The 23529-nt window shown below is 51.3% G+C and overlaps 1 protein-coding gene across 3 annotated transcripts; it reads left to right on the top strand.

Annotated features, from left to right (window-relative positions):
* The first annotated feature begins 14088 nt into the window (after positions 1–14088).
* TP53INP2 (tumor protein p53 inducible nuclear protein 2) lies at positions 14089–23328 on the top strand. 3 transcript variants are annotated; one of them, XM_032143257.2, is made up of 5 exons: positions 14089–14275; positions 15119–15235; positions 18462–18634; positions 19128–19296; positions 19825–23328. In XM_032143257.2, the coding sequence occupies exons 3-5, from the start codon at positions 18511–18513 to the stop codon at positions 20072–20074; spliced, it is 543 nt and encodes a 180-aa protein (XP_031999148.1). In that variant the 5' UTR covers positions 14089–14275; positions 15119–15235; positions 18462–18510; the 3' UTR covers positions 20075–23328. The 3 variants fall into 3 exon arrangements, with proteins under 3 accessions (XP_031999148.1, XP_031999145.1, XP_031999146.1); XM_032143254.2 differs by having other exon boundaries at positions 19008–19296; positions 19825–23326; XM_032143255.2 differs by lacking the exon at positions 14089–14275 and adding an exon at positions 14467–14539 and having other exon boundaries at positions 19008–19296; positions 19825–23326.
* The last annotated feature ends 201 nt before the right edge of the window (positions 23329–23529 follow it).

The raw sequence follows: 23529 nt of genomic DNA, 5'->3' as shown, positions 1-23529 counted from the left end.
TTGAGGTCAGGAGTTCAAGATCAGGCTCAGGGCTTAGACATCCCAATGATAACTGAGACTTTGAGCTTTGACTCAGAGGGAAGCACACGGGCCAGTTCCAGATGACACCCTAAGGCTCATCTTCGGGTGGAAGTCTAAAGTGGTACAGCATTTTGGGAGAGTAATTTGACAGCATCTGTTAAATTTGAAATGTATATACCTATCAATCTTGCAGTTCACTTCTCTGAAAACTATTCTGTATATCCAAGGATAGTCACTGTAGCATTATTTGTGGCAGCTAACATGGTGAAGCCCTGTCTCTACTGAAAATACAAAAATTAGCTGGGCCTGGTGGCATGCTTGCAATCCTAGTTACTCGGGAGGCTGAGGCATGAGAATCACTTGAAGCCAGGAGGCACAGGTTGCAGTGAGCTGAGATCGTGCCACTGTACTCCAGCCTGGGTGACAGAGCGAGACTCTGTCTCAAAAGAAACAAAATAAAAAGAAAGCATATACTCCAAGCATTATCTATTACAGTTGCCTTAGTCATTTACTTCACACTCCTACTGGCCTCAGAATACTCAGAATACTTTGCAACAATCTTTACTCTCTCCGACGAGTGTATAGCTCAACATTCTTTACAGCCACAGGGTTTTACAGACTTCACGTCATCATTGGCTCAACTTTCCTGCTGCCTTCTACGCCAACTACCATTTCACTTTGTATCTATTCACGGTTTTGGATTTGAAGCTGCTGCTCGATACTGACATTTTGTAGATGTAGTATGGCTACGCCTGTATATTTCTGCCTATTGATGAAGATCATGTTCTTTTAGTATTAAACAGTACAGTTGACTTCCAATCAATTAGTTTATATATAGGAATCCTGTGTAGCCTGCAATGGGGTTGTGGGGAGCAAGGCAGAAGTGGCCACTCCAGAGAGGATTTACATTTATTTCTTCCAGGCATCTGAGAGATCATTTCAGAGTGGGTCGCTTTTTATATTAATTTCTCAGCTTCGAGATTCCCAGCCATGCAGGTGATGCAAATGTGAACGCCAGACTCATGGAGGGTAGGCATGTGGTTTCAAATTCTCAGGAGATTATTTTCCCTCCAACCCAAAGACCAGGTCAAGATGGACACATCCTTTTTGTCTCCCTTCGCTAGTAGGTGTTTGATTTTCCCCTAGTTTGTTCTTTCACTGTGGGTGTAGCCCTTCAAGGGTCCTAGATTTATCAAGGGTCTCAGTTGCAACCTCTAATTTCATATAAGCCCAAAGCTTCAACTCCCCAAATGTTTGTTTAAAAACAGAAGCTATTGCAGATTCAGTTGTGCATTTTAAAGGATGTTTGTTGTTTTTATTTCCAGCATCTCCTTGGGTTGTGTAGCAGAGAGTTCCTGATATTGTCGGAAAAGGAAGTCCAACTCAGTATTTAGTACAACTGTCTGTTTACATGTCTATTTTCTCCATGAGTGTCAAGCTCTGGGCGGTCAGGAACTAAGGCTGACTCATCTCTGGGACAAAACACCAGGCCCAAGATCTGGCACAAAGTAAATCCTCAGTGCATTTGTTGATACTGAACCTCCACTTGGTCACTTCTAATGATGGGGAGCTCACTTTTTCCCAAGGTGGCCTCTTTCCTTTAGAGAGGGTGTGTGACCTGAGTGACCACCGGGCTAATGGGGGACAGCCTGCCCCTCATTTATGTACAACCTTCCCAATACTCAGCTTGTCCATCCAGATTCTGCAGAAGGGGGCTCAGGGCTTAGACATCCCAGTGATAACTGAGACTTTGAGCTTTGACTCAGAGGGAAGCACACGGGCCAGTTCCAGACGACACCCTAAGGCTCATCTTAGGGTAGAAGTCTAAAGTGGTACAGCATTTTGGAGAGTAATTTGACAGCATCTGTTAAATTTGAAATGTACATACCTATCAATCTTGCAATTCACTTCTCTGAAACTATTCTGTATATCCAAGGATAGTCACTGTAGCATTTTTTGTGGCAGCAAACAATTGAAAACCACCCAAATGTCTATCAATAAGAATAACTAAATAAATTCTCCAAAGTCAAGTCATACAGTGGAAAACTGTGAGCCTTTTATTTTTGTTTTTTTGAGACAGGGTCTCACTCTGTCACCCAGACTAGACTGCAGTGGCTCCATCACGGCTTACTGCAGCTTCAACTTTCTGGGCTCAAAAGATCTTCCCACCTTAGCCTCCCAAGTAGCTGGGACTACAGGTGCACACTACCACACTTGGCTAATTACTTTTTATTTTTATTTTTGTAGAGACGAGGTCTCACTATATTGCCCAGGCTGGTCTCAAACTCCTGGGCTCAAGAGATCCTCCTACCTAGGCCTCCCAGTGTTGGGATTACATGCGTGAGCCACCACACCTGGCCTGGTTTTTTTTTTTTTTTTTTGAGATGGAGTCTCACTCGGAGTCTCGCTCTTGTCGCCCAGGCTGGAGTGCTGTGGTGCGATCCCAGCTCACTGCAACCTCTGCCTCCCAGGTTCAAGTGATCCTCCTGCCTCAGCCTCCTGAGTAGCTGGGATTGCAGGTGCGCCACCACACCCGGCTAATTTTTGTACTTTTAGTAGAGACGGGGTTTTGCCATGTTCGCCAGGCTTGTCTCAAACTCCTGATCTCAGGTGATCCAGCTGCCTCAGCCTCCCAAAGTGCTGGGATTACAGGCGTGAGCCACCGCGCCCGGCCTTGCTCTGCTTTTTTTGCTTGTTTTCTTTGGGGTTTTATGTTTGTTTGTTTTGGAGTTTTTTGTTTATTTGTTTTGAGATGTCATCCAGGCTGCAGTACATGGTGCTGCATGACATTTTGAGATGTCATCCAGGTGCAATCATGGCTCTCTGCAGCCTCAACCTTCCAGGCTCCAGCAATCCTCCTACCTCAGCCTCTGGAATAGCTGGGACTACAAATGCATGTCACCACATGTAGCTTTTATTTTTATTTTTATTTTTTGTAGAGACAGGGGTTTCATCATGTTGCCCAGGCTGGTCTTGAATTCCTGGGCTCAAGCAGTCTTCCTGCCTCAGCCTCCCATAGGGCTGGGATCACAGGTGTGAACCACCATGCCTGGCCTTGCTCAGATTTTTATATAATATTTCTATTAATTGTTACTTTTTTTTTTTTTTTTGAGATGGAATCTAGCTAGCTCTGTCACCCTGGAGTGCAGTGGCATGATCTCGGCTCGTTGCAACCTCTGCCTCCCGGGTTCAAGTGATTCTCCTGCCTCAGCCTCCTGAGTAGCTGCGATCACAGGCACCTGCAACTACACCTGGCTAATATTTGTATTTTTAGTAGAGGTGGGGTTTTGCCATGTTGGCCAGGCGGCTGGCTGGTCTCAAACTTCTGACCTCAAGTGATTTGCCCACCTCGGCCTCCCAAACTGCTGGGATTACAGGCGTGAGCCACCATGCCCAGCCTGTTACATCATTTAAAATCCATTTTAATCTTTAAAAGTAGGCTTCAGGTGGAAGGAATACAACCACAGTCTGGCAAAGGAATAAGGCTGACTCTCCTCCTTCTGAGGAAAGGATTCATGTTGTGCTCTTTGTCCCACTTGCCTTCCCCAAGGACAGCCTGGGTCAGCGGAGGCATGGGGGCTACTCCTGGCATCATTCCAGAGAGCCTCTCTTGTCACCTCTTACCCACTTGGCTCCCTATCACCAGTGTTCTGGGCTGGGCTGAGAAGCAGCACAGATTGACTATCAGGTTGTATCTCCAGAAGCCCCATCGATGTCAGGTTGGGTAGAGCCAGCCCAGGAAACAAGGAACGTCTGCCTCTGGCCTCTCACCTCTTTGTTCTCCTATGAAGCCCGGCTTTTTTTTTTCTTTTTTTTTTTTGAGATAGAGTCTTGCTCTGTCGCCCAGGCTGGAGTGCAGTGGTGCGGTCTCGGCTCACTGCAAGCTCCGCCTCCCAGGTTCATCCCATTCTCCTGCCTCAGCCTCCCGAGTAGCAGGGACTACAGGCGCCCGCCACCACGCCCAGCTAATTTTTTGTATTTTTAGTAGAGACAGGGTTTCGCCGTGTTAGCCAGGATGGGTCTCGATCTCCTGACTTTGTGATCCACCCGCCTCGGCCTCCCAAAGTGCTGGGATTACAGGCGTGAGCCACCGTACCCAGCCCGCTTTTTTTTTTTTTTTTTTTAGATTTTGGCAGTTACTTGGAATATTCTTTCCCTTTGATACTCCACTACCTTTTTCCTCATACCCCAATTTATATTTCTGTCTCATCTCATTCAATGGAGAGGAAGCATCTGAAAAACCCATCAACTAGATGTGTAGGGATTTAATGTTACTACATTAATTGTATTTTAGGAGGCATCTAAAAAGGACGATGCTTAACTATGAGGAAAGACACAATAATGATGGAATTCCTGGCACTGGTGGAGAAGAGATCCTGAGGTAGAAAGGCCTTGCTATCACTCTTCAGTCATGTTGATAGGCAATGCCACAAAGGGCTTAAGAACGTGGCACTGAGGCTGGGCACCGTGGCTCACGCCTGTAATCCTAACACTTTGGGAGGCCCAGGCAGGAGGATTGCTTGAGCCCAGGAGCTCAAGACCAACATGGGCAATATAGGGAGACCCCATCTCTATACACAACAACAACAACAAAAATTAGCCAGGCATGGTGGTGCATGCATGTAGTCTCAGCTAATGGGGAGGCAGAGGTGGGAGGATTGCTTGAGCCGAGGAGGTTGAGACTTCAGTGAGCTGTGATTGCACCACCGCACTCCAGCCTGGGCAACAGAGTGAGACCCCATCTTAAAAAAAAAAAAGGCCGGGCCCGGTGGCTCACGCTTGTAATCCTAGCACTTTGGGAGGCCAAGGTGGGCAGATCACGAGGTCAGGAGATCGAGACCATCCTGGCTAACATGGTGAAATCCCGTCTCTACTAAAAATACAAAAAAATTAGCCAGGCGTGGTGGTGTGCACCTGTAGTCCCAGCTGCTGGGGAGGCTGAGACAGGAGAATGGCATGAACCCAGGGCCGAGATCGTGCCACTGCACTCCAGCCTGGGTGACAGAGCAGGACTCCGTCTCAAAAAAAAAAAAAAATGTGGGCACTGGAGCCAGGCCACAGGCTGAAAGATTTGTATCTGTCACTTAGCAGCTGTTGAACCTTTGACAAATAACTCAACCTGTCTGTGCCTCAGTTTCCAAATCTGCAAGATGGAGATAAGAGTAGCTCCTTTATAGGACTGTTGTGAGGCTGTAATGAGATATTACATGAAAAGCCTGTCGTCTCAGCTACTCAAGAGGCTGAGGCCGGAGTACCACTTGAGCCCAGGAGTTCAAGTCCAGCCTGGACAACATAGTGAGACCCTCATCTCCAATTAAGGAAGAAAAAGAGAGAGAGATTTAATCTCTCTGTAATCCCCATCACTTTGGGAGTCTGAGACAATTGGATCTCTGGAGCCTGGGAGTTTGAGACCAGCCTGGGCAACACAGTGAAACCCCATCTCTACTAAAAATACAAAAATTAGCTGGGCATGGTGGCTTATGCCCATAGTCCCATATACTCAGCAGGCTGAGGCACAAAGAATTGCTCGAGCCCAGGAGGCAGAAGTTGCAGTGAGCCGAGATCGCACTTGGGTAACACAGCAAGACTCTTTCTAAAAAAAAAAAAAAATCAAAGGGCCTCCAATCTATGCCAACCACTCCTTAAAATCCCTTTGGTTCTCACCAATCTCTCATACCCCACCACTGCCTCTCAGTGGCCTTCACTCACCAAACCTGTTACTCTTCATCAAAAACTGTACCCCTAGGCCTTTCCCTCAGGCCTCGCTTTTTTTCTTTTTTTCCTCTCACCTCTCCATCCTGTCTCTGTTACCCTGTTATCTCAGTTCCATATCTCAAAAGCCTAGAAAGGTAGACAAGACAGAACTCTCCTTAAAAAGCGATGGGCAGGCCAGCTGTGGTGGCTTACGCCTATAATCCTAGCACTTCGGGAGATCAAGGCAGGAAGATAACTTGAGACCAGGAATTGGGCAACATAGTGAGACGCGGTCTCTACACAAAATTTTAAAAATTAGCTGGGCATGGAGGTGTGTGCTGTAGTCCCAGCTACTCAGGAGGCTGAGGCAGGAAGATTGCTTGAGCCCAGGAGTTCGAGGCTGCAGCGAGCCATGATTACACCACTGCACTCTAGCTTGGGTGTCAGAGACTCCATCTCTAAAAAATTAAAAAAGTGAAGGCCAGGCGCAGTGGCTCACACCTGTAATCCCAGCACATCAGGAGGCCAAAGTGGGAGGACTGCTTGAGCCCAGGAATTCAAGATCAGCCTGAACAACAAAGTGAGATCTAAAAAAAAAAAAAAAAAAAAAAAAAAAGAGAGAGAGAGAGAAAGGAAGGGAGGGAGGGAGGGGGAGAGCGAGAGAAAAAAAGAAAGAAAAAGAAAAGAAAGAAAGAGAAAATAAAAGAAAATAAAAGAGAAAGAAAAATAAATTAGCCCGGCATGGTGGCACAGGCTTGGATAAATTTTTTAAAATTATTTGTATAGAAGGGGTCCCACTGTGTTGTCCAGGCTGGTCTTGAATTCCTGGCCTCAAACAATCCTCCTACCTTGGCTTCCCAAAGTTCTGGGATTACAGGCGTGAAGCCTGTGTGTATCGATTTTCTATTGCTGTGTAACAAACAAAACCTCCACAGACCTAGGGGCTCATGACAGCACCTGTTTATTAGCTCAAAATTCTCTAAGTCAGAAGTCTGGGCACAGCTCATCTGGGTTCTCTGCTTGGGATCCCACAAGTCTGAAATCAAGGTGTTGGCCAGGTGTGTCCTCATATGGAGGCTTGACTAGAGAAAGATCAACTTCCAAGCTCCCTCTGGATGTTGGAAGAATTCATTTTCTTGTGACCATATTAGTGAGGCCCTGTTTTCTCACTTTCTGTTGGCAGGGGACCACTCTCAACTCTCAGCTTGTAGAGGTCCCTCTTGGGTCCTCCTCTTGTGGCCCTCTCCACACATGGCATTTGGTCCTTAATGGGAGAACCAGCTGCTCGACAAAATGATTCTGTTAGGTAAAAATACTGTACATTTTTGAAACATGCACCAATTGTTTAGCTCTGTGATTGTGGGCAAGTTTCTTCAAGCAGCCTGAGCCTCAATTTCCTTATTTGTAAAGCTGGGAAAACAACGATGCCCATCTTGGAGGGTTACAGGCACATGGAAAAACAATCAATAAATATAAGCTGCTGTTTACGTTTGTTCTTTTTTTAAATTTTTAAATTTTATTTATTTATTTATTTTGAGACAGAGTCTTGCTCTGTCGCCCAGGCTGGAGTGCAGTGGCATGATCTCGGCTCACTGCAACCTCCGCCTCCCCGGTTCAAGCGATTGTCCTGCCTCAGCCTCCCAAGTAGCTGGGATTACAGGTGCACACCACCATGCCCGGCTAATTTTTGTGTTTTTAGTAGAGACGGGTTTTCACCATGTTGGCCAGGCTAGTCTCAAACTCCTGACCCCAGGGCATCCACTGCCTCCCAAAGTGCTGGGATTACAGGTGTGAGCCACCACACCAAGCCTACATTAGTTCTAACGAATAGACAGGGTCTAGACACAGAGAGATTAGATGAGTGAGGGGCAGGGTTCCCTACATGGAGAAAACTGCAAGAGCCAAATACTGGAAGCAGGAAAGCTGATGGTTTATTTGCGAAGGGTGTGCGTGTGTGTGTGTACAGAGAACGGTGAAAGAGTAGGTGAACACAGTTTCGCTTATCCCTCCAGTCAGAATTTACCGGATGCTTACTGTGTACCCAGTACCATGAAAGGGTGCCCGGCCAGCAGTGTGAATTCAGCCTGGAAGTGGGAGGGAGCCAAGGAAGAGCTCTGAGTTGGAGAGGGAAGTAGTCTGAGCTTCGGGAAGTTTATCTGCTCCTAGCAGAGTGGTTGACTCAGCAGGAGGGAACCCCCTTCTCTTCTGCACCCTCTCCTCCCTAGCCTCAAAGCCTGCTAAGGACCCAGTTCCCAAGCAGAGACCCAGAAGGGAGTTGCAGAATCTGGCCCTGTCTGGTTAAGACAGACAGAGTGCAACTCCAGATGCCAGTTCCTTTCTTTCTGCTCCTGGATGGCCCCAAAGCTATCCCTTCTCACCACGACGGCCAAAGAGGGATACAGCAATTTCTCTTTTAAATGTTACACGTAGGGCTGGGCACGGTGGCCTCTAATCCCAGCACTTCAGGAGGCCTAGGTAGGAGGATTGCTTGAGCCCAGGAGTTCGAGACCAGCCTGGGCAACATAGGAAGACCCCTGTCTCTAAAAACAAAATTAGAAAAATAAAGTTCTAAATGTGGGAAATCATGCTGGGCACTCAACTACAGCAGCTCACTTGGGCACTTGTCCACACTCACAAATATAGCCCTGGGACCCCAAAGTCACTGTCCCACCCTCACACCATGGGCAGATGGACTCAAACTAAGCCAGGCTTTTGGCTTTCTGCCACTTGCCTCTTCCCTCTGAAATGAATCCTGTCTTGATCATCAGTTCCTTGCTGACAGGGCCATTAAGCGCAGTTCACACAAACAAGCCACGATGCCTTGAGGTTGAGACTGGGAGGTATGTTAAGGGAGCATGGAGCCAGCCATTCTGCAGATGGGGAAACTGAGGCAAAGAAAAAGGAAGTGACTTGCCCAGGTTCAGGCAGTGAGCCCAGGACAGACAAAGACTGAAATCTGACAATCATCCCAGGGTTTATACACACACACACACACACACACACACACACACACACCCCACAATTTGAGTTACTCTCAAATTCAGACATCTGTGGGTTGAACAAAGCTTTTTTTTTTTGAGCCAGAGTCTTGCTGTGTTGCCCAGGCTGGAGTGCAGTGGTGCGATCTCGGCTCACTGCAACCTCCACCTCCTGGGTTCAAGTGATTCTCCTGCCTCAGCCTCCTGAGTAGCTGGGATTAAAAGCACCCGCCACCATTCCTGGCTAATTTTTGTATTTTTAGTAGAGACAGGGTTTCACCATGTTGGCCAAGCTGGTCTTAAACTCCTGAGCTCAAGTTATGTGCTGGCCTTAGCCTCTCAAAGTGCTGGGATTACAAGTGTAAGCCACCACACCTGGGCCACAACAAAGCTTTCTGAATAGAAGTTCTTGGAATATGGCCTCTTGTTAATGTGTAGGCCCATCTGTTGGGGGAATTTGGGGATTATACCTGCTCTAGCTGGCTTTACCAATTAAATGTTTTCCCCTCTCTGTCTCGGTTTTTTCACCGTTAAGATAGGAAGAATTTATTATCTATGTCAGAGGGATTCCTCTCAGCCTCACTGTCTATCTCAGGGCGGGAGGCAGGGGAGAGTGGGGAAGGAAGGGAGTGGTGAGCCAGTTCTCCAGCCAAGCACACAGACTGGCCCATACCCCCAAGTACGCGCAAGGTCCCTTGAGTAACACACCCAGGCTGACACATCACTTTAAGGGGGCAAGGAGGGGGGCAGGCAATGGGAGGTGCAAGCCAGTGGGGAGCCCCCAGGTGAGGGCAAGCCCGAGGAATAGAAGGGTGGCCTCTTTTTTTTTTTTTTTGAGATGGAGTCTTGCTCTGTTGCCCAGGCTATAGTTCAGTGGCGCAATCTCTGCTCACTGCAACCTCTGCCGCCCGAGTTCAAGCAATTCTCCCGCCTCAGCCTCCCAAGTAGCTGGGACCAGAAGTGCATGCCACCACGCCTGGCTAGTTTTTTGGTATTTTTTAGTAGAGACAGGGTTTCACTATGTTGGCCAGGCTGGTCTCGAACTCCCGACCTCAGGTGATCTACCTGCCTCGGCCTCCCAAAGTGCTGGGATTACAGGTGTGAGCCACTGCACCTGGCCTGAAGGGTGGCCTTTTGACTTCCAGTCCTGCAGCCCATGAAATTGGGCAGGTACTCACACCTGGGCATGGGTTAGATGGGCGTGGGTCCCTATTAACTCTGAGTATGAGCTCATGTGCACGTGTGTATATGTTTATATATGGATGCCTTCATTGTATGCACAGATACCCATGATTATCCATGTGTGTACATAGGAATGGCACCCTCTATCTGATTGGAAATGAGACTCCAGAGTTACCCCAGCATGATGTTCACTGCCTCTTTTTTTTTTTTTTTTTTTGAGACAGTGTCTCCCTATGTTGCCTAGGCTGAAGTGCAGTGGCATGATCACACCTCACTGCAGCCTCAACCACCCAGGCTCAATTGATCCTCCCACCTCAGCCTCCTAAGTAGCTGGGTTTTCAGGTGCAGGCCACCACACCTAGCTAATTTTTGTATTTTTAATAGAGACAGGATTTTGCCATGTTGGCCAGGCTGGTATCGAACTCCTGGGCTTAAGCGATCCTCCTGCCTTGGCCTCCCAAAGTGCTATGATTACTGGCCTGCACTGCTGCACCCAGCTCTGCTGCCTCTTTTTACAGCCTGCCGGCCCAGACCGGGGTCTCAGAATACTAAGCCCACTTTCTGGGGCCAGGGTCAGTACATAGCTTTGCTGCTGTATGATTCTAAGCAAGTATCTTGACCTGCATGTGCCTCATTGCACCTCAGTTTCCTCACCTATAAAATGAGGGGTTTAGATGAGTTGAGGTCTGAGGCCCCCTCCAGCCCAGGTAATAAACCTTTGTAGTGGACAGGAGGAATGGGTCCTAGGGGTTTCAGGAGGGGACTTCCATGGGTACCTCTGACTCTACAGAGAAATGGAAGACTGAGATCTGACTTAGCAGCCTAGAAAGACTTAGCAGCCTAGAAATGGGGTTCAGCTAATTCTGGGAACAGAGTCCGGTCACTTAGGGTACCAGAGTGTAGCCAAGAGCCCCCTTTACTGGGCTTGGGGAACTAGAACCATGTGCTCAACAGACCATTGCCTGTACACAGGGTAGAGAGTGCAGGTGTATACTCCTGAACCAGACACCCTTCTTTTTTTTTTTTTTTTTTTTTGAGATATAGTCTCACTCTGTCGCCCAGGCTGGAGTACAGTGGCGCAATCTCCGCTCACTGCAAGCTGTCTCCTGGGTTCACGCCATTCTCCTGCCTCAGCCTCCCGAGTAGCTGGGACTACAGGTGCCCGCCACCATGCCCGGCTAATTTCTTGTATTTTTAGTAGAGGCCGGGTTTCACCGTGTTAGCCAGAATTGTCTCGATCTCCTGACCTCTTGATTCGCCCGCTTCGGACTCCCAAAGTGCTGGGATTACAGGCGTGAACCACCACGCCCAGCCCCCCAGCCACCCTTCTTAAGCTTCAAGCTATAACTACTGAGCCTTTGATGAAAGTCTACTCTACGCCAGACCCCCACAAGCTGGGTGGGGGCAGTACAGGGACAAAGACTCTGCCCTTGGGATGCCAACCATCCACTTGAGAAGACACATACACATACAATGAGTCATCATCACTTACTGTTTATGGAACAAATAAATGACTGTCCATCAATGTAGCCATCAACTCATGGGTAGGGACAAGGAAGGCTACCTAGAGGAAAAAAGGGTGAGTAGCATCTCTCTCTTTCTCTCTCTCTTTTTTCTTTTTTTAAGAGACGGGGTCTGGCTCTGTCATCCAAGCTGGAATGCAGTGGCTTGATCATAGCGCATTGTAACCTAAACCCAAGTGATCTTCCTATCTCAGCCTCCCAAGCAGCTGGGACTACAGGTGCATGGCATCTGGCTAATTTTCTCATTTTTTGCAGATAAGTGGTCTCGCTATGTTGGCCAGGCTGGTCTCAAATTCCTGGCCCCAAGCAATCCTCCTGCCTTGGCCTCCCAAAGTGCTGGATTATGGGTGTGAGCCACCGCACCTGGCCAAGTAGCATCTTGAAGACAGGAAAGATCTGGATTTCAGAAAGTTCTGAAGAAGGCATTCCAGGCAGGGGAAACAGCTTGAGCAAAAGGGTGGAGGTGGGAGAGTGCTGTAGAGTCAACAAGGAGTTTGACTTTAGCACAAGATGAGTGTAGGAGAAGGGGAGGTGAAGCTGGAGAGAACTGGGGCTGGAGCATGGGGGGCATGAGTGCTGTGTTAGGAGTGTGGGGCTTTAGGAGCCACATCAGGTTTTAGAACAAACAAGTGGCTGGACAGGAGAGACCTGTTAGGGATTATTTAGTTAAAGTCAGCAAGTAAGTCTGAAAGGGTATGAGGTTAGCAGGAAGTGGCTGTGATGGGCAGAGGCTCAGAGTTGCATGGAATGAGGACACTTCGGGTATAACACTCCAAGGGCCACAATGCCACTCCCCTCTCCACCCCTCAGCCTTGGGTTATTTTTTTCTGGCTTCTTCCCCTGTCGCTAGGGTTAAGGAGTCCCTTGGGGGTTTCAGATGAGGCTGGGACAGAGTTTTATCACTAGAGCATTAACCTCTGGGCTAGGTCACCTCCAGCCTCCTTTTGGGCTAGGTGGGCAGTTCTCGGACCCTCCCCCACCAGCGCTGCTCTGCTGACCTAGAACCTCTGGCCCTGGAGATTCTGATATGTGTATTTGTGGTCTCTTCTCAGGCATCTCCCAGGCCACTGGGAGAGCTGGGGCCTAGAGCTTGGGGTGTGCGGAATCCTGAGGGCAGAGACTTTGGAAGAATCTTACAATGGCAGCTCTAGAGGGAAGCCTGGATATGTTGTTTGACAAACTGAGACCCAGAGAGGTGACATGACTTGAAGTCACACAGCAAGTCTAGGGCACAGTCAGGACTGAAAGCCAGGATTCTGGGGAGGCTGAAGCGCCTTGAGGTTTAGACCATCTGGTGCATGTAGAGAATAGAGAGGGTCAGGGCTGGGGACTATGGGTTCAAATCCTGGCTCTGCCATTGACTATACTTTTGTGACCTAAGAAAGTCACTTGAGCTCTCTGAGTCTGTTTCCTCAACTGTAAAACGGGACAATAGCTACCTTTTGGGTTGTTGTGAAGATAAAATAAACACACCCATAGCACAGGTCGTGGTACACAGTAAGTGTTCAATACATGTCAGCTAGTGGTATGATGGTGCAATAGTAGGTGCCTAATAAATGTTGAATGCGGCCGGGCGCGGTGGCTCACGCTTGTAATCCCAGCACTTTGGGAGGCCGAGGCGGGTGGATCACGAGGTCAGGAGATCGAGACCAGGTGAAACCCCGTCTCTACTAAAAATACAAAAAATTAGCCGGGCGTGGTGGCGGGCGCCTGTAGTCCCAGCTACTCGGGAGGCTGAGGGAGGAGAATGGCGTGAACCCGGGAGGCGGAGCTTGCAGTGAGCCGAGATCCTGCCACTGCACTCCAGCCTGGGCGACAGAGCGAGACTCCATCTCAAAAAAAAAAAAAAAAAAAATGTTGAATGCATTGTTGAACATGAGTTCACATGCTTACAGTGAGATTGTGAGACTCAGCTTTCCCATGTGTAAATCAGGACTCATAATCAGTCCCTGTCCTGCCACTTCTGTACAGCCCCGGTAGCAACGTAGATTAAATAAGGTGTGTAAACGTTCAAGTGCAGAGCCGTCTCAGGTCAATATCTACTCAGCCCAGGGCAATTCCTCTCCAAGTCCTACTCTGCGAAATTTCACGTCAGCTTCACTAACTTCTCTACATTCCCAGATGCTCCCCCGGAACCGGGGGTGGGGGATGTCCCTCTTCTCTCAAGCCTGCCGAGCTGAGGAAAAACGGGGTGGGAAAGCAGAAAGTGTGTAGGGCTGAGGAGGTGAGCCAGAGGAAGGAGGGAGAGCAGGGAGAAGGGCAGTGGGGAGAATGGAGGTGCACGGACGTGGTGTGGATCGAGAACAGGGTCCGCATCGGGGGACTTGGATATAGGATGCAGGGAAAGGATTTGGGGAGCAGTGGGAGAGGTGAGGGCGCTGCGATCCGGGAAGAGTGAGGAAAACGAGGAGCCGGTAGGAGGGAGTGGAGATCCTCCTCGCGGAGAGCTCGCCGCGGCGCAGGGCTCCCAGCTCCCCGCAGCTGCTTCCCCGAACACTCACCCTCCCGGTTCCGAGAAGGTTTCCCGGCCAGGGCGCCTGGCCCGCAAACCGGGAGGGGAGGGGAGGGGCGGGGCAGGGGGGGATCCGCAGCCCGGGATTGGCCGCCGCCCGGCCAGCCGGTGACGTGAGGCGGGCGGGCCCCTTTGTGACGTCACAATCAGCTGTTTGAACGTTCCAATTTGTGCAGTGAGCCCCGCCGCAGCGGCCGCACAGACTCAAAGCCCCGCGGGCGAGCTCAGCAGCCCGGAGCGACCGCGGCCCCGCCGCCTCCCCCGCGAGCCCCGGCGATGCGGCCCGGCCTGTGAGCGGCCGGCGACCCTGGGGCGCCCCGCCGCACAACTACCTCAACGTCGCGCCGCCCCCCTCCCGCCCCCAGGTGAGTCCCGACCCGGGTGGGCCTGGGGGCTCCCCCGCCGGACACGCCCTGCGCCCCCCGCGTCCGGGCCTTTGTCTGTCTCCGCCGGCGGCCGCCGGGGCCGCGTTCCCGGCTCCCGATTGGTTGCCGTGCGCCCGGTAGACCATGACGTCGTTCTATTTGCATATGACATTGAGACGTCACCAAGGCCGGCACCGCCCCCACAGGCTCGGGTCGCTTGTCCTCCCGTGACCCGGTAGCCGCTGTTTCGGGGCTGGGCCCTGGGTGAGACGCTGCAATTCAAAGGGGGCTGCAGGGGGGTTGGCGATTTCCTAGGCTAATCCAGGGTCTGGGGTCAGGCCTCTGATCCCCTACTTTCTCTTTGCAACCTGAGAAGGAGTCAGACGGCGCTGCTGGGCCTAGGTTGAGGGGGTCGTCAGGAGTTCAGGGCTGCCTGGGACTCCAGGTGGTTGGGACAGCACCAGATGGTGGTGGGATCCCCTCCCTCCGGCTCCAGACTCCGCCCCCAGGGACTAACAGAATAACATCCTCCTAATCCCTGATTTGTGTGCAGCGCCTTAGCTGATGTCACTCCCAGACCCAAAATGAGGGGTCTTAGACCCCAGTGCACTGAAGGGGCAACAGGCCCAGAGAGGAGGATTAGCTCACTCAAGGTCACACAACCAATTAGAGTCATGCTCACTGAGTGACAGATGCATTATTAGCCAGGGGCATAGACAGAATAGGGGCTCAACACAAGTGGTAAGATACACATCCTCCTTCCACTGGGAACCCGATCTTGGGCTCAGCCTCATCACGGTTTGACAGGCTCCCAGGTCTCCTTACTCCTGGACCTTTTTCCAGGGAATCTCTGGAGATTGGTTCACCTTTTGTGGTCCTGACCCTTTCTGTCCTCACTGTACCTTGGAGTCCTAGAGTCCAATAAAATCGCTGCCTCCCAGCTGTTTGGATCACAGAGAGGTGAGTCATTGGCTGCCTCGGGGTGTCTCCAGGGCTGATGTTGGGGTGGAGGGTGGGGTGAGAGTTCCCTCTATTGGCCCTTTACCTCCCCAACTTCCTAGGTTGTCAGCTAGGAATGGCCTCACCTGGCCTAGTGCAGACAATTGCAGGTGTTTTGCTGCTCCCTCCTCACCTCTGCCCACAGAGAGTATAGGAGAAGGGACAGGATAAGGAGAGTTTCTGACTTAACAAGTGGATGGGCCTAGAGACTGAACCAGGAACTCCATTCCTGCTGGGAGTTTGCTCAAGGATGGGCTGGGGGTAGGGGTGGCTTAGGGCACAAATGCTATTCTGGGCAGAGCTGCTGTAGTTATTAAAGGGAATGGTTCTCCCTGGAGCAGAACTGGGAATGTGAGAACCAGGAAGCTGGCAGGGCTGGGAAAGGAAATCTGGGAGGCTCCCCAAGTAGTCAGGAGAGGGGGCAGGCACTGGCTGGCTGGTGCTGCTGTCACTCCTGGCTGTCACTGACTTGCTGTGTGACCTCAGGCAGGGAGCTTTTCCCCTGAGCCTCCCTCCCCTAAACCTATCTGAAATGTGAAGAGGCACAGTGCAGGCTCTGGTACACAGTGGGTCTTTAGTAAATGCATGCTAAATCTTGGTGCCAGTAACCCCAGACCCTTTTGTAGCTAGGTGAGGGGTGGTGTGGCTAGGTCAAGGTCTTTTTCACCTCCCTGTACCCCTGCATCATTGTATTCTTGGGGATTGTTTGCTGAGTCTTTCCTGACTGTGTACACTCTGGACTGGATGCACAGTAACGTGGGACTAGGTCTGCCCTGCCACTATCTAGCCATGTATTTTTGGATAGATTTATGTCTTCTTTCTGATCATCAGATTGTAAAATGGGCTGGGTGAATATGATGGTCCCTGAAACAGCTCTTAACTTCTCTTTCATATTCCATGAAGTACTAGGTTCTTGGAAGGAGGATGTGCCTCATCAAGGCCTCGATATTCCCTTCCTTCAAGAGGGGCCAAACTTTCTGGGCTTTTGGTAATGGAGTCACTAGTTCCCTGTGGCTACAGATGGGTTGGGATATGTGAATTGTGCTGGGTGGACATTAGTTGGGGGTGGCCCCACCTTCTTAATCCCTGTAGATCTCCCACCCCCATCCCACCAGGGAAGCCAGCATCTTAAGCCTACTGTGAGTCTGCAAATGTGGAAATATTCTCAGGGTATGGAAGTGAGGTGATTCTGCAGCAAGTGTGAAAACATTTCCAGGGAATGGGGGAGGTAGCAATAAGCATGGCAATACTGCAGGTGGATTAGTAGAAAGAGGAGAAATGCCTTCTGGGAAGTCTGGACATGCCCCCAGCAAGTTCTACAGGAAGTGTGGAAACACCCTTAGAGAATGGTGACAAGTGTCTCCGCAGCAAAACCATTGAGCATCTTTAGGGAACAGGTGTGGAGAGTCAGTCAGGCTTCACGTACTGGGGGAGTATGGCCAGCAGCCCCCAGCCAAGCTCTAGTCCTGAGGTAGGTTGACATGGGGAGGGGGTAGATCTAGAGCTACCACCTTGGTGTTTCCATTTCTGCAGTAGGAGGCCTCCCTCTTCATCTTCACCCAGGGAAGGATTGGTTAAGGGCTTACCGGGGTCTGGGTCCAACCCTCAGTGCTCATCCTTAAGGGCCCCTGGAAACTGACAGCTCCCTCCCTCCATCATCACCTCCCACTGACCTGCTGTCTCCCTGAGCCCAAGCAACCTGATCTTCCTCCTACCCTGGGATGCTGCCCTTGAACAGGAGCCCGGGAAAAGGGGGTCAGAGGGGGGAGGGCCTGCCGGCATGCCATCTTTACACCTCGTATGACAGACACAACTGAGACGTGCCAAATCACACGGTGAGATGGTAGCAGTTCTATAGGATTTCTGCTGGCCAGTGCTTTTCAAACCACACAGGCTCCAGGAGTGGTTCTTAATCTCTGGGGTCAAAGATTGCTGTTTAGGAAATCATGATGAAAACCAAGGTCCTTTTTCCCAGAAAAATACATATGGACCATGACCCCTGGTCACCAAGTTGAAAATATCAAATTCAGACAGACACCCAGAAAAAGCAATAGAATATAGTGATTCTGGGTGCTGCCTCTGGAATCTGATTGTGTGGATTAAATCCCACCTTTGTCTCTTACTAGCTCTGAGACTTTGGGACAGTTAACTTCTCTGAGCCTCAATTTCTTAACTGTAAAGTAAGGATAGTAATTATCCACTTCCTGTAGTTGTCGTGAGGATTACATGAGGTAATATAGGTAAAGCTGCTTAGTATAGTGCCTGGAACATAAATGTTAGCTATATTATTATTATTATTTTGAGACCGAGTTTCGCTCTGTCGCCCAGGCTGGAGTGCAGTGGCACCTCGCAGGTTCCAGTGATTCTCCTGCCTCAGCCTGGGATTACAGGCACCTGCCACCACGCCCAGCTAATTTTTGTATTATTAGTAGAGACAGGGTTCACCATGTTGGCCAGGCTGGTCTTGAACTCCTGGCCTCAGGTGATTCACCCACTTCTGCCTCCCAAAGTGCTGGGATTACAGGCGTGAGCCACTGTGCCCGGCCTAGCTATATTATGATGATAACAAGCAGACAATATGGGCAATTTCCTCCCTGCCTGGAGAACTCCTATTTACTCCTCAGAGTCCAGCTTGGATGTCCAATTCTCTGGAGACCTTCCCTGGCAGAGCTGTGTCATGTGTCACTCTTTCCATGTTCCTAAAGCACCCTGTAATAATAACTAATTTATTAGTTTTTTGAGTGCTTACCATATGCCCAGACATAGTTCTAAGCACTTTATAAGTGTTTAGCTCATTTAGTTCTTCACCCCCACCTTTTTTTCTCATTCAATAACTTTGGTATAGCTCATTTAATTCTTATTAGAGCCTGGAGGAGGATACTATTATTAGCTTATTTAATTCTTGTAAGAGCCTGGAGGAAGGTACTATTATCATTGTCTTTTGACAGATGAGAAAACTAAGGCACAGATAAGTTAAATAACTTCCTAAAATCGTACAGAAGATAAAAAAAAAAACACCTAGATTTGAATGCAGAAAGCACATCTCCCCAAAGCGTCCGCACACATCCCCGTTGTGTGTACCCTTCTCTCTGCTCTGGGGGTGTCATATCTTCTGTCCTCTGCCCCAGGCCAGGAGTGGGGTGAACCTCAATCAGTGGTGGCTCTCACGTCCTTCTATGATTCCCAGGTTTTTGCACTGCCATAGGGCGCCCCCGTGAGGCGCTTCGCCCCCCACCATGTTCCAGCGCCTCACCAGCCTCTTCTTCAGCACCCCCTCGCCCCCCGAAGACCTCGACTGCCCCCGCGCCTTCGTGTCGGAGGAGGATGAAGTGGACGGCTGGCTCATCATTGACCTGCCGGGTGAGGCCTGGGTCTGCCTCCTGGGCCTGTGAAGTCGTTCTAAGGGCAGATGGCCGAGCAGCGGAGGGGAAGGGCGCTGCTGGGGGACGGGGGAGTCCCCCAAGCCTACTGGAGGTGGGGTCACGGGGCCCCTTCCCATGAAAGCCGGGGCCCTCTCCTGGCGGCCCAGGAGAGGCCGCATGTCAGGTTCCCTAGGGCAGCAGGGCGAGACTCCTGGCCTGTGGGTGCCCTGGGGCGCTGCGGACGGGCTGCGGGTCTGACTAACGATGCCCTTTCTCTCCCCGCCCCCTTGTCCGGTGTGTGTGTGTGTGTGTGTGTGTGTCCCTCTTCGCTGCTCCCCTCCTCTGCACGGCTCCCATCCCGCGCCCCGTAGACAGCTACGCGGCTCCACCCAGCCCCAGGGCCGCCCCTGCCCCCGCGGGCCGCCCTCCGCCCGCGCCCTCCTTGATGGACGAGAGCTGGTTTGTTACCCCTCCCGCCTGTTTTACTGCAGAGGGGCCTGGACTCGGTCCCGCCCGCCTCCAGAGCAGCCCCCTGGAGGACCTCCTCATCGAGCACCCCAGCATGTCCGTTTACGTCACCGGCAGCACCATAGTGCTAGAGCCCGGGCCCCCTTCCCCGCTCCCGGACGCGGCCCTGCCTGACGGCGACCTCAGCGAAGGGTGAGCAGGCCGGGGGCGTACCCTGGAGGCCCAGGGAGACGGTTCTTGGAGGCCAGGGTCCAGGCTAGGAGGCTGGGGGAGTGGGGCCAGGAGCCCGCCCCGCGTTCGAAGGGGTAGCGGCCTTGGGAGAGTTGCCTTTGAGACAAAGTGGGGGGCCGGTGGGCCTCTGGGAGAGGCTAGAAGCGGGCCTGAGGATTGAGGGGCGGGGCTTGGGAAGGAGGGGCGTGGCTAAGAGGCCGGGGCCAGGGTTGGAGGCTTGAGGAGCGTGGCTGGAGCGCCGAGGGAGCGGGACTTAAACAGAAAGGCAACGGTGGAATAGGGGGTGGGGGTCCAGTCTTCCCCGAGGTCCAGTTTACGTGTAAAGAACCGAGGAGACACCTCCGGGTTGGTACCCACAAGAAGGGCGTCGGGCACCCCAATGTGAGCAGACACAGAACTGCGCCGAAGCAAGGGTGGGAGATGGCAGCGCCCTCTAGCCCCCCCCGGCCAGCTTACCCGGCTTGACCGAGCCTGGCTCTGTCCTCACAGGGAATTGACGCCCGCCCGCCGCGAGCCGCGGGCCGCGCGCCACGCCGCTCCTCTCCCAGCGCGGGCGGCGCTGCTGGAGAAGGCGGGCCAGGTGCGGCGGCTTCAGCGGGCCCGGCAGCGGGCAGAGCGCCACGCGCTGAGCGCCAAGGCGGTGCAGCGGCAGAACCGAGCCCGCGAGAGCCGTCCGCGCCGGTCCAAGAACCAGGGCAGCTTCATCTACCAGCCGTGCCAGCGCCAGTTCAACTACTGAGCGTCCACCGGCCGCGCCGCGAACCCCTTGCCGACTTCCGATCCCTGTCGGGCTCCTCCGACTCCTCGGGCTGGACACCGAAACCTCCCTTCTTAAAGCGTGTGAGGTTGGGTGATAGCCGTTCCTTCCCCGACACCCTCAATTTCCCCATCTCTGGTCCTCTAATCTGCCTCTGAACCCATTCACCCTTCACCCTGGCTCCTTCTGGCCCCCATACCCAGCGTCTAATCATCCATGCCCCCTACTCCTGACCCCTCCATCCTTTCTTCTCTGGTCCCCATCCCTGTCTCTCCCCTTCACCCTTGCCCTCCAGTCCTCTACCTCTGGCCTGCCCCTATTTCTGAAAGCTTCTTCTAGTCCCTGATCTGGCTCATTCCCCACCTTCAACTCCCCCACCTTACATGACTCACACTATCCCATTGTTGGCATTACACTCACTCCTGTTCCCTTATTCTTCATTCCCAGTAATTCCCTACCAAATGGTGGGGACCCTGAGCCCAGCTCTGACCAGGTAGAGCCTGTGCAGCCTGGCCTGCTGTCATTGCCCTCTAGTAAGGGCTCAGGGTTTTGCTTTTAGTCTCCCCCTCCTTCTGCCTTGGGGGCAGTACTCTGTGGAGCTGCTTAGGCCTGGAAAGGTACAGTATGTAGAAGAGGACTGTGAGACGTGAGTTAGAGGGAGAAGATGGAGGGAATCTAGGGAACGAGGCAACCTACTGGAGATGCAGACAGGACAGACACGTTGAGAAGCTGCAGGGAGCAGGGCACCAAAGGAATGTGCACTGTGCTTGCTCAGAGAGGCCAAACCCTGCTCCCAGGCTGAAGCCTGGAGTCTGCCCCCACTTCCCTTTTCTATAATCCACCCTTCTGCAGGCCCTGAAATCTGAAGGGCTTACTTAGTACCTTGCCACTCTACCCCCGACATGTCACCCGAGTAGAAGCTGGGCAAGGCCCCACCATCCTGGCCGTCTGTTCACAAGCCCAAGGTGCTAGAACTAGCTTAGGAGACATGCAGGCCACAGGGCTTCTAGGCAGGGAAAGGGCACACACCCTAGGTCAGAGTGCAGAGCAGTGATGCTGGAGGACACACCATGGGGTGAAGCCATCCCAAGGCTGACAGCTCAGCCTTCACCTTGCCTCTGGCCTTGTATTTCACACCCTGCTCAGTATGGCTAGCCAGCAGTCCTGAGTAGGAGTCCAGGACCCCCACTGTCCCAATCTGCAAATTGTTCCTATCCAGGTTCAGGGCCTTCAGGGGGCCTCTTTTCATTTTCTCCCACAGGCCTCTCTTTCTTTCTAGGTTGCTGGGGAGAAATGGGTACCCTATGGTCCCCCTCCCCTTCTCCTCCAGTAAGTACCTGGAAGAGGGAACCTGAATCCCTGGGGGAGACAGAAGGGGCAGGGGCCACCAGCCTCCCCTTCTCGTGGTGAGACTGAATTTTGGGCTCAGACACCAGCAACAACCTCTTGGGATGCCCCGAGTTGCTTCCCATTTCCTCTTTCTAGCCGTTCTTTTCTAGTGTGTGCTCACTCTTCCTTGGAACTTTTAAGACTTCTTGGTACATATGAACATAGGTCCTCCCCTCACCCCAACTCTAGGTTTCCAGGCCTCACAGCCAAGCTGAGGCTTGGAGAAAACTCTGCATTCCCATAAGGGCAAAGGCAGCTGCCCTCCCTGACCCTATAGCCCCAGGCCTCATAGGGGGTATGTGGGGAAGGGATGGGGTATCCCCATGGATGCTGGGATGAGGACAGAGGAAGACCTGATGGGGTCTCCTATTCCAGGGAATAAGCCAAATTAACACTAAAAACGGATCAAAGCTCCCACGCCAGTCCACTAGGGCCCCAGTAGTTGACAGCCTTGCTCCTCTCCCAAGTTCTCCTTCAGAACCTAGTTGCTTTTATTCTTCCAGCTACCACTTGGGCACTTCACAGCCAGCCTAGGGTCTTTGGCACCTCCAAGAGCTGAATCTCCCTCCAACCCTTCTTGCCTACTCCTCACTGCCAGCTGGGACCTAGGCTCAGTCCTGTGTGGTGCCCATGATCCTTCTGGTGGGGGAAGAGTTTAAGTTATAGGGCATTTGGCTCAAATTTTAAAAGGTCTTTTGTTTACCTATATTTCTGGAGGCTCCTGTAGTTCTAGAACCCAATCTCTCACCTGGTTGGTTGCAAGGCTCATATTTTTTTGTACCTTTCCTATAGATTCTGTAGCATTTGGGTGTGGCAATATTTTAATTGTGTATAGATTTCTAAGAACCAACACTACTCAGTCTCCTGCTAGTCTGACTCCTGAAGCATCAGCCCTTGTCATACTGTATTGACTGTGTACGTGCCTTTCACCTTGAGCATGCTTCAGGATTTTTTTTTTTAAACCACAGAACTTGAATACATGAAGGAACCAGAGTTCAAAGTCCTATGCAACCTTAGGAGGGGGTTAGACAGTCTGTTTTGATTGATGTTTTCTGAGGCCCTAGAGGAGTTTGTACCAATTTGTGAGTATTAATGTCAGTACTACCAGCACTTTGCCAAAACTGTGTCAGAGGGACCCCTGTTTCTAGAGTGAGTCCCAGTTACATCAGAGTGACTTCCAGTTATTCCCCAGTAAGTCTGAGTGGTTCCTTCAAGCTGGGTGTCTTTCCAGCCTTTGCCAGTCTAGCCCCAGCAGGGCACCGTGTGTGTATGAATGCAGTTTGGTGCTGTTTTAGAGTATGCCTGCTCCCCAGCCCCCTGCCTGGAACCCTCTGAGCAACTTGCTCTGACCTATAATGTCTTAGGTGCAACACGGACCCCACCAGAGCTCTTGGATACCCCCCTAGATCCATGTGGCTTTACGTGAGGGGACTGAATGCAGACACAGCATAGCCCCCTTCTACTACTTTCCCTCTTGCCCTGCCAGCTAGTTCCACATGGAACCAACAAGTTGAGTGCATCCCTGTTGGGTGTTTTGTGTTGAGACTGGCTGAAATGAGGAGACTTTGACCATGTGACGTGTCAACAGACTCAAGGAAACAACCACCTCAGCTGGGTCATGTGGCATGCCTGTGTATGTATGTAACAGAATTTGATTGTCAGACTGTAATGCTATTCCTCTATGGGAGAAAAAATTAATATAAAGAAAAACAAATAAAAATCTATTTAAAGCACATGATCCTTTCTGCCTGAGTTGAGCTTAAGTATGAGAAGCTTGTAATCTTAAGCACAGTAGTGGCATAGGATATTATGATAAAGCTGGCTTTGGTTCTGGTGTGTGTGTCATATGGGAGAGGAAGAGGGGAGTAAGCTTACTGGGAACAGAGCCAGACAATGGGGTCTGACTCAAATGACTACTTTTAGAGGATCCTTATAATGCAAGACACATACATGAAGACAGCTGAAATAGAGATGAGAATAAGAGCATGACAGAATGACCAAACTCATCCTTTTGGTCTCAGGCACTGGGTTAGAGCAAGGGCAAGTAG

The sequence above is a fragment of the Hylobates moloch genome, unplaced genomic scaffold (genome assembly GCF_009828535.3).
Source record: "Hylobates moloch isolate HMO894 unplaced genomic scaffold, HMol_V3 SCAFFOLD_21, whole genome shotgun sequence".
Taxonomy (NCBI): Eukaryota; Metazoa; Chordata; class Mammalia; order Primates; family Hylobatidae; genus Hylobates; species Hylobates moloch.
This window is presented reverse-complemented; position numbering and strand designations above follow the sequence as displayed.

Excerpts from the sequence above, each read along its gene's own strand:
- TP53INP2 (XM_032143254.2), top strand. The coding sequence starts at position 18,511 with ATGTTCCAGCGCCTCACCAGCCTCTTCTTCAGCACCCCCTCGCCCCCC. Across the intron at positions 18,635-19,007 it reads GCTCATCATTGACCTGCCGG|ACAGCTACGCGGCTCCACCC; the intron begins GTGAGGCCTGGG and ends CGCGCCCCGTAG. Across the intron at positions 19,297-19,824 it reads GACGGCGACCTCAGCGAAGG|GGAATTGACGCCCGCCCGCC; the intron begins GTGAGCAGGCCG and ends CTGTCCTCACAG.